Genomic DNA, 10,449 nt, shown 5'->3' on the forward strand with positions numbered 1-10,449 from the left:
ATTCTAATCCAAATTTGACTAAGGAGGATAAACAAAAAGAAAGAAGAAAAACAAAAGATGGCTCGGATGTTTTATGTGAAGAGCGAGGCCATATACGGTTTTGCTATATCTTTATGATCAATTGCTAACAGATACAACAAACCATCCAACATAGAAGCCAAAAATTAATGAAATAGAGCCCTTTTAGTTAGTAATAAGCATCAAGATGAGATAAAAGAACATGAAAACCAAATATTTTAGTAGGATTATCAGCTCTGCACCTGAGCTTCTGCAGTTTCTTTCTCTTCTTTGGCTTCAGCCATTAGTTCATCAAACTTGTCTGACTTCACAAGCGTTATTTCAATCTGCATTACCAAAGAAACCGAAACTGAATAAATCATAATTTCAGAACAGATTGGAATATGCATGAAAGAGTTTGCTCTAAAAAAAAACACTACCTTAGCTTTCTGAACAGGACGTCCCCTTGAATCATCCTTAATATCCACAGTTGTAGTCATGATCTCTATATATATAACAAAGAAACCATTATTTTCCGAAACAAAGCTCAATCGCCAATATTAGAGAATGTACTAATTCAGACTGACTAAAAAGATCACTTACTCTTCTCAACAGCAAAACCACTGTTCTTCAGAATTTCAGCAACAGTAACAACGGTTGCAATGGCTACATGTTTCATGGTAGAAGAGAATCTTAATTAGTACTATGAGGTATATAAACCAAGAATCAGAGACTACTTTAGAGCAGCTCAAATACACATTACAGTCCCAATAAGTATACCAAAAGAGAGAGATGAACAAGATACATACCCATCCCAAGAGCAGACAATTCAACATCATTGTACTGCTGCATATACCTCTGAACAAAATCCAAACAATAAACACTCAGTTAAACACCAATATGTTACATACCATTACGAGTAATAACCACATATACACACCAAGTAAAACTTCAAAAAACCCATTCCTAAGCTCTCAGTTCCAATTGAAGAAACAGTACAAGATCATTTAACATAGAGATTTTTATAAAGGTTGAGCCTTTAGGGATTGGATTCACACACAATAACATACTCTCAATCGAAACAGATCTTTGGGGACCAGAAATTTTCAAAAGCTTAAGAGGAGGACACATAATAAAGAGTGGACCTTGGCGAGATTGACGTAGAAGAACAATGGTTTCTTGGTGTTGGAAACCTGAATCCGGTTTTTCTTCTGGGAATCAGTCGCCAAGTTCATGTTGTTTACTCCATCGGTGATCTCTTCCATGGCTGTTAATTTGTCAATTCGTAACCCTAATTTTTTTTTCAGAGGTAAAGAATTTAACAGGGCAAAGAAGAATCTACGCTTCTGGGTTATGTATATGTCACCCAAACATTCCGGGTCAACCCGGTTAGTTAATCGGGTTGTTGGGAAGGGCCGAAACAACATCTTATATGGGCTCTAAGGGGGGTTAATAGTGGATCAAAGGTAAAAGGGTTGGGTTTGTTTTGGGCCTCTAGAGCGTTTCTAACAATTGTGTTTCTTGCTATCTAATTGTGGATGACGTGATAAGTTGTGAGGAATATTTAGTTATTTACATTATGAGTTATGACCACTATGATTTCAGTTTTAGCTTCTTGCTGGTTTCTTACGGTCCATTTTTTGTGTTGAATAGACCTCGACCATAGTGGTAACTGGTAAGTGATAACTCGATTGTAGCTACATTAGTCTGTAACTCTGTATAATCTGCGTTGCATGGCTCTAAATCTCGTCGGATGTATTAGTTTATTATTATCTATGGGCTTTAAATATGTAAATTGGTTTTTGGAGTCGTATGTTTTTAGAAGTGTTTGGCGTAAAAAGAGAAATGGACTGTAACTAGAATGTTATCCAAAACCATGCTAATTAAGAGTGTGTCAGTGTCCATCAGCATGAAGGTAGGGCTCCGAATTTAATTATAAGCCTGATTATGGATGGGTGATGGGTCATGTACTCTTATAGCTATTTTCAGTTTGATATGTTACCCAAAAAAAATAAAAAATCTAGGGTAGTATATAGTATTAAGGTTTTACGAAAGACTTAATAGATTTGTCGATATATAATTGCTTCAGATCAATAATCTTATTTATCGTGAATAAACTATCTGCCAATTGCAAAGTCAATGAGTTGGATTTTATTTAAATGAAAAATTATCTTATTGGAAAACTGACGGATATCACCTGCTACAGATCTAATACAATCAATTAAAATCATATTGACGTTTTCGAAAAATAAGAAAAATTTAATATCATATGATACAGCGATGTCAAGTTAGGACATGATTACGGTATGACGGTATCATGTCTTAATCCGACACCGTACTGTATATGCCACGTTTCATCTCAAAACAAAGCATTGATGATGCTATCGATGGGTCATTGTTGCACCAATTCTTGTTTTATGTTTATGCAAATGATTAATATATAACATACAATTTTTCCCTGGAAGATATAAGAAAATGCTAAAGTGTGTGACATACTGACATGCATGATGCTAGTGTACAATTGGATGATTTCACCTTTAATCAAAGTAAATATGAAATATCGATCGAGGTTGTTAGAAAGTATCCTATATTTTAACAATGAATTTAGTTTTAGTAACAAATATTTAAACATCATGTTATATGAATATTTATCAATCGCCATTTATTTTGAAAGGTTTGTAACTTTTTACTGATATGATGGAAATAAAATAAGAATAACAGTGTAATATTGCTCATATAAAGAATCTGCGTCAAAGATTACAACCGCACAATCCCAAATTGGCTAAACATAAAATTAAAGGACAGAAGTAATACATTAAATGATAAATGAGATGTGATTAGTTTTATGATTAGGTAGCATCTCCATAAATAGACGACTAGCTAAAAGTCATGCATGGATGATGGATCTAATCGCATTACTTATTTATTAATACTATACCTACCAAGGACCATAGAATTGATTACTTCTAATAGTGTGTATTAGTGTGGACTGTGGAGTAAGGACTAGGAGTAGGATATACTGTACATATCTTTGATCCATTTCTGGAGTATTTAGTAGTTATTAATGTATTTACATTTATTAATATATTAAAATTTAAAAACGACAAAAGAAATCGAGTTAATAAGTTGCTTTGGTTAATGGGAGTTTTAGATCCTAACTACTCTAGAAGCACAGATCTAAATATGCTTGTGCATGATTTATTGTGTACATGCATATCTCAAACCGTGGGAGTAGGTCACACATCCACATGCATGTGTGTAAGTCTCAATGTGTAAGATACATGAATACATATTTATACTGTACTCACACGCGCGCGCACACACACACTATAGTCGAGGTATCAATTGAGGATGCAAGAGGCTAGCTCTACAATTTTTGAAGAAGTTTTATCGTATAGAATAAGAATCAAAAATTTAATTGCACTTGACTATTAGAAGAAAAAAATCATTATTAGAAGCTTTGAATCGTATCACATGTTAGTATAGTTTATTAACCAAAAAAAAAATATAGTAGTAGTAGATGTGTACGAGTGTCTGTATTGGTGCCCCATTTATGGGAGTATTGTTCTTCTAATAAATATGTAGCCAACTCAACAAGTCTATTTCCTAACAAACGACCAAATTCTCATTCAATGATCCAAACTTTAAAGCTATCTAAACAGTAACCCCATTTCTATATTATACTAAGGGGGTATATTCAAACCATGATTTTGGAGAATTTGATGGGATTTAGGAAATTTAGAATTTTGATAGATTTTAGGTAAGTTCATATGATTTTCTGTAAAATTCTTTCAAATCCCACCTAAAACCATGAGATTTGGATTTCTGTATTTTTAACTAAACAAATCCTCCAGAATCCTCCAGAATACGAAAAATTATTAAAATCCTAATCTACAAAACTGTTTTGAATAACAGTGGATTTTAAAGTAGATTTTTAAATCATTAGTTCAATAACAAGGGATTTTAATGGATTTTAAAGTAAATTTTTAAATCATCAGTTCAATAACAGTGGATTTTAATAGACTTTTTAAAATCCATGATTGAATAACATAGAATTTGTAAATTTCACACAAATCACTTAAATGTCAAGTTGAATACAGCTCCCTAAAAGTTTTCAAATTCTCATTCAATGATCCAAACTTTAAAGCTATCTAAACAGTAACCTCATTTCTATATTATACTAGAAGTTTTCAAAATTCTCATTCATTGATCTAAACTTTACTCCAATTGAGTATATTATCACTTCTTCAAATATTTGCTCGTAAGAACGCGTTGATGAGGTTGTCTACTAGAACTTTTTTGTTTGTTTGAGAATTGTGCTACTTGAAGACTACCGTTTTGATTTTCTGACCACAAAAAATATGATAGTCCCTCATTTCAGAATGGAAAACTGAGTCTATAATTTCACAATTGGTAAAATATTGGTAAGGTGAGTGGTAAAAATATTTCCAAGTGGTTGTTTACACACTTTGGCGAGAGCTTAATGGGCGACGGCATGGAGAAGCATCAATGGGGGATCAACGCTATGATGAAGCATATCAAATTTGGCTACAATCTCGACTGGCTTAGATTAGTCTGATGTAGATTTCTAAATTTTTTCAGAAACTGTTGCACTAGTTGTAAAAACGTTTATTTTCTTTTGAATATAATTTAACATTACATTCAAAAATATATATATATATATTGGTAAGGTGAGTCCAATTTTTGTGAAGAAGGAGCATAGATCTATTACAATATTCTGAACATCTTTAAACTGTATCAAGTACTAATGTCATCAAAGCGATTTTTAACATAATCTTATTCACTAGTTTATTGGTGATCAAAAAACCATATCCAACATAAATATTAACTATTTTTTGTCACAATTTACAAAAATGAATGATAAGACAATTTTGCATTCTGCTGGCAAAAAAAAAAAAAAAAGAATTATAAGACAATTTTAGTTCCGGGATGACCAAATTTGGATCATTTTTTTTTTGGGTTCAATATGACACAGTAGGTTATGGGTACCTTTCTTTTTGCTGCAAGCCCTCTTTTCGTCCTTTTGTCTTTGCACTTTTGTGTTTATTTTTCTCTGTTAATAATGATATTGTAAAGGGAATAGCTTGCGGTGTTGGCAATGTCTTCCGACTTCCTCTTAGTCTCTCTTTCACTTTACACCCCAAATTCCTTTTTGTAACCTCCAAATTTTTCCCTCTCTCTCTCTCTCTCTCTCTCTCTCTCTCTCTCTCTCTCTCTCTTTCTTTTCGGCGGTTAAGCTGCAACAATCTCTCACCAGACACCCCACACAAAAATAAACAACTCAATCTTGGTCTCTTACCCTCCAAACCCATTTTGATCATTTAATTTTTTTTCTCTTGAATTTTCTCAAGAACAGAGCAAACTAAAAATGCCGCTTGTTAGGCTCCAAGTTAGAAACGTCCACGGTTTTGGTCAACCGGAGCTTCACAGAACCGTCGACCTTGAAGACCCTAAAGCAATTCTTGATGGCGTCTCTGTTTCTGGACTCGTTGGGATCTTGCGTCAACTTGGTGATCTCACCGAGTAAGTTCTTTTAAGTCAACCCCAACTCTCTCTGTTTTTTTTTTTTTAACATTTTAATTCAACTTCCTTTGTAATCTTTTATTTAATTGTAAATGTGATTTGAGCTAAGTGTTATGGAGTTAGGGATCTTATTATGCTTCTTAGATCCTCAGTTTTGCTATGTCTAGTCTTATTCATTTGCTTAGTTTATGCCTTATGGTTCTAACTTCTGAGTTGTCATGAGTTTCAGTGTTAGCCAATATAAAACCTTTTTATTCCACATGATTCAAAACTTCAGGTTTGCAGCTGAGCTATTTCATGGAATACAAGAGGAGGTTATGATTACAGCAACAAGAAGCAATAAATTGAAGATGAGGCTGAAGCAAATAGAAGCTACAGTTCCTTCAATCCACAAGAAAGTGCTTGCACAAACGAACCACATTCATTTTGCATACACTGGAGGTTTCTTTTGTCTTGTTTCTCTTGTCAACCTTCTTTTATTGTCTAGATTCACATATTTTGTTCTTTAAACTAAATTATATCCTCTGAGTTTAGTTTAGTGTAGGCCCTAGCTCACATGCCTTTTTGCACTTACTTCTTAGCTTAAAATACTCTTTATTGAGTTTAGAATTCGATGAGGATATGGTAGTAGTCTTGGATCATCACATGGTGAAGAAAGCTATGAACTCTCTTCCTTTTGGATCTGTATTAAAAAAGTGATATTTTAGTAGTAACCATTTAAGTTATTAATCAGAAAAGAAGTAGAATACTATTTTGGTATAGTGAATTGAAGAAGATGATTAGTATTTAAGTATAGTTAATCAGTTGAGTTTTCACATGCTGTTTCAGGTCTAGAGTGGCATCCTCGTATACCAAATGTGCAGAATCACTTTATATATGACGACTTGCCACCGTTTAGTATGGCTCCATATGAAGATTGCAGGGAGCCTCCACGGTTTCACTTGCTAGACAAGTATGTACACCTTACTCATTTCGTTTTAGACTGGTTGGAAATGTGATCCTGATTCTTTGCGGTTTTTGTAAGGTTTGATATAAATGGTCCAGGGTCTTGCTTAAAGCGATACTCCGATCCTACTCATTTCAAAAGAGCATCAAGAGCTTCTAAACTTCCAGAAATTAAGGTCTGTTTAAATCAGTTCAACCATAGTCTCTTCTTCTTTATGGTTATTATTCTGTTTCCTAAACTTATATACATGAAACAGAAGAAAAAATCATTACAACGGAATCGAGATATATCAAGTCTTGCCTCTATAGCTAACCAGAGTGACAGGTAAATACATTTTGGTTTGACATGATTGAGATATGTTTCATATATGACTCAAAAACATGAAGTTTTCATCTGATTTTCAGGAAGACATTTACTTCTTTAAGCTTCAGTGAAAGAACCTCTTGCTCTAAAACAGCCTCAACGATGGAAACAGAATCAAAATCCGACTTACAAGATCAACGTTCTTTCTCTTTCGATTCCAGAAGCGGTGGAGATAAACTAAAGGGTGTATCTTCTTCTTCAAGGTTTACACCTGGTTCTCGAACCATTGCTTCAGTTCTTTCTGAAAGTGAAAGTGAAGATACAAATGATAGTCCTTCTCAGGATTTAGCAGCTCGTGGTTCTTCTTGCGTTAGTTGGCATGAGAAAGCTGAGATAGTGGAGGAATGCAATGTTCTGCAATGTGCAACAAATGAAGCTCCTGAAGTAATATTGGAGACTAACTTTGTCTTGGATGCTGAACCAGTATCAAGACTGAAAGACCATACAGAGTTTGAAGCAGTCCAAGATAACAAACCGAGGGAATTGGAAATGGACAGTGAAGATGAAACAGAAAGTGAAGGGGATGATTTTGTTGATGCGCTTTACACAATCGATTCGGAATCTGAAAATGATCAAGCGTATCAAACAACTGAAAAGGTCCAGAAGAAGATTTCAAATGAGATTACAGAAGAAAGATTTGATAACATTGTGTGTAAGCTAGAAACAGAGAAGATTACTAACAACGTCAGTGATGATGAGTTCATATGTGCTGCTGCAACAGAGCTACATTTATCATCACCGGTAGACAAATCTCAAGAACTGAGTCAACAAGATCCATGGGCTGCTTCGGAAATAAGCAGTGGCACTCATAGTTACTCCAATGGCTTCTCAAATCCCTTGTATGACATTAGTGGTATACAAGAACATCAAGAATCAGAAGAAGCTGAGACTTCTTGTGACACAGAATCCATTAAAACATGGACTAATGGAAATCTACTGGGACTGAAACCATCGATACCATCGAAGATTGTAGCCGAAACTATTCCAGAGATTGTTGAAGAGATTGATACTGAAACCTTTCAAGAACCTTTGAGAGAAGGTTATAAGGCTCCTTTTGATTGGTTTACTTCATCTCCTCCACTTGATCTCATGAAGATATCTTTCAAATCCTCAGAAACCTTACCTAGTTCCGAACTGGAGTTGAAACTTCCAGATGATTACACGTTTTCTTCGTTTCAGTTGGTGCCAGAGACTACTGCTACATCACTTCCTGATTCTGATTCAGACAAGGACACTTTCTGTAGATCATCTTCTTACATTTCAGATAACAGCGACAATGAAAATCGCTCTGTGTCGATGTCTGAGCAGCAGTGGGAAGATGAATCAGAAGAAACCCGTGAAAGCAAGAACCAACAAGAGCTCTATGATTCTTTTCAAAGAACCAATCCCGAACCTTCTTTTCTCTCAGAACCATCTCCAAATATGGAAACAGCAAATGGTTGTTTAGTTGGAAATGTCTCTTACCTCCAAAATCCAGCTGAGCCATTACCACCACCTCTCCCACCTTTACAATGGATGGTTTCAAAGATACCATCACCGGAGAGATTTGAGGATAACAACAAGCCGTCGCTAAAGGACGCTCTTATGCGCGCGTTCGAACAGAACAACAAGTCTTTACATGCAGTCAAGAAAGAGGAACCAAACATTGTCACTGTTTCTGATCCTAAACCAGAAATCAAGGTATAAAGAATTAAGTTCTCTACTCTTTTTCCTGTTGCTTCGTCTTTTCTGTGTAAGGAGTTTTGTATGGTGAATGATAGGTACATCTTAAGAACAATGTGAGAGATTATAAGCAAAGTCATGGCAACGTAAAAGAGACAGAAGCTGGAGACTTCTTGCATCAAATCCGAACAAAAGTGAGTCTTTTTCGTAACAAGAATTTATAACCCTTCACATATACAAGATTCCAATTTCGTTACCAACAACATCTTTTTCCGAATCATAACAGCAATTTAACCTGAGACGTGTGGTAACGACAAAGACAGCACCATCGGAAGCTACGATGAACACCAATATTAGCGTGATTCTAGAGAAGGCAACCTCTATCAGACAGGTTGACATTATGATCCTCTGTTTCAGTTTCCAAGTACAATCCATTCCTGTCGTTAAAAGCATTAACATATCTGGCTGTTGTCTTAGGCTGTAGCAAGTGACGATGGAGATGGCGAAAGTGATTCATGGAGCGATAGCGACACGTGACAAGTTAACTAGTGCAAGTCACACCAGTCACCACATTCATTGCGTTACTTATTTGTTTATTGTGTAGTAGATTATATAAGGTCGATTTTGTCGTACGTTTATTATATTTTGTATCCTCAACAAAGAGAGATAGGTTCTGAATAAATATATAATAACTGTAGAATATGTTATGTCTGAGCTAGTCTCTCTAGGATTAATGTTAATCACCTTTATTACTCCAATTTGGGGACAGATTAATATTTTAGTAGTTGTGAATTTTCTACTCAACACATGGGATTAGGACTTATGATATAATCCCCTTTAATTTAATAAGATGGAATCAGTAGGTATTTTCTTTTATTTGATTGGAGGGGAATCAGTTGGTGTTAGCTGTGTTATTGTCTGTTGAAGTAAATCGGAATCAAAACGACTTAATTACTTATTTACTTCTTCTTTTCTTTAACGAGTTATTTAATTATACGTTAAAAAACGTAAGTTGACATATATAGGATCTCGGGAATCATTATACAAGTAAGTATACTCGAAACCCTAGGCCGTGAAGCTCGCTTTGTGTTCTTTAAATTTGAGTTTTAAAGTTGTAAACTTGATTCGACACTCTCTAGAGAAGAAAAAACAAGATTCTGTCCTTTAAAAAAAAAAAATTCCCGTTTTAAAAATAAACCGATTTGAACCAATTCAATCGGGATGAGAATATATTAAGCACAAAGCCTGAAAGCCATGTGGAAAAACATAAACCAATTTGAACCAGTTCAATCGGCCATGAGATAAGAGTATCTAAACCAAGCAGCTCGGTAACTGATAAAGGCAGCTCAACAAAACCGATAACTAGTATCTGAACTAGCCACTTCCAAGACCAAAATCATAAAAATGTTATGTGTCCGGTCTCTAAATTATAGACCCTAATCAGTAAACAAGAGAAGGCACAAAAAGTAGTTGTATCTTTTTCTTTTATGGATTATTTCTTCTTGACACTTTTATTTTTCCTTTTCTTGTGAGTTTGTGACTAAAGAATTCCTTTATCAAAGAAAATACCATTATTTTTTTATTTTCTATTCTTTATAACCTAGAATTATTTCTATACATGTACAGTATAATCATTTTTTTATCAAAGTTAATCTTCTTAACATTATGCTAAAAAAACTATTTTGTCAAACGAAAGAGAATAGCAAAGATTAAAGGTTATATATTTGATTGAATCATAGAAAAAATGAAAATTAGAGTGAATCACTGATGTTGGACAGTGTGAATTGGCTTTGATTAGCAAAACACTGATGTTGTTCTTGTTCGTTCATTTAGTGAATGCTATTTAGTACTATAAGATATTTGGTAAATTGAAAAGAAAAAACACCAATTTCCTTAAAGCGCAAACCAAAAGGATTTCTCTTTTTTTTTTTTTTTTT

General features: G+C 34.4%; 2 protein-coding genes across 2 annotated transcripts; one reads left to right on the plus strand and one right to left on the minus strand.

The window, feature by feature from the left end:
- LOC104786148 (uncharacterized protein At2g34160) lies at positions 94 to 1,332 on the minus strand. The gene is made up of 5 exons (XM_010511488.1): positions 1,143 to 1,332; positions 807 to 855; positions 601 to 663; positions 438 to 502; positions 94 to 344 (listed from the first exon to the last, which is right to left on the minus strand). Exons 1-5 carry the CDS (start codon positions 1,260 to 1,262, stop codon positions 249 to 251), a joined length of 393 nt encoding a protein of 130 aa, XP_010509790.1. The 5' UTR covers positions 1,263 to 1,332; the 3' UTR covers positions 94 to 248.
- LOC104786149 (protein SCAR1-like) lies at positions 5,086 to 9,219 on the plus strand. Its single transcript, XM_010511489.2, has 9 exons — positions 5,086 to 5,541; positions 5,819 to 5,982; positions 6,370 to 6,493; positions 6,566 to 6,662; positions 6,744 to 6,811; positions 6,892 to 8,530; positions 8,611 to 8,706; positions 8,799 to 8,903; positions 8,990 to 9,219. The coding sequence occupies exons 1-9, from the start codon at positions 5,387 to 5,389 to the stop codon at positions 9,047 to 9,049; spliced, it is 2,508 nt and encodes an 835-aa protein (XP_010509791.1). The 5' UTR covers positions 5,086 to 5,386; the 3' UTR covers positions 9,050 to 9,219.

Source organism: Camelina sativa, chromosome 5 (genome assembly GCF_000633955.1).
Source record: "Camelina sativa cultivar DH55 chromosome 5, Cs, whole genome shotgun sequence".
Lineage (NCBI taxonomy): Eukaryota > Viridiplantae > Streptophyta > Magnoliopsida > Brassicales > Brassicaceae > Camelina > Camelina sativa.

Excerpts from the sequence above, each read along its gene's own strand:
- LOC104786148 (XM_010511488.1), bottom strand. The coding sequence starts at position 1,262 with ATGGAAGAGATCACCGATGGAGTAAACAACATGAACTTGGCGACTGAT. Across the intron at positions 503-600 it reads TGGTTTTGCTGTTGAGAAGA|AGATCATGACTACAACTGTG; the intron begins GTAAGTGATCTT and ends TTATATATATAG. Across the intron at positions 345-437 it reads GTCCTGTTCAGAAAGCTAAG|ATTGAAATAACGCTTGTGAA; the intron begins GTAGTGTTTTTT and ends TTGGTAATGCAG.
- LOC104786149 (XM_010511489.2), top strand. The coding sequence starts at position 5,387 with ATGCCGCTTGTTAGGCTCCAAGTTAGAAACGTCCACGGTTTTGGTCAA. Across the intron at positions 5,983-6,369 it reads TCATTTTGCATACACTGGAG|GTCTAGAGTGGCATCCTCGT; the intron begins GTTTCTTTTGTC and ends ATGCTGTTTCAG. Across the intron at positions 8,531-8,610 it reads ATCCTAAACCAGAAATCAAG|GTACATCTTAAGAACAATGT; the intron begins GTATAAAGAATT and ends GGTGAATGATAG.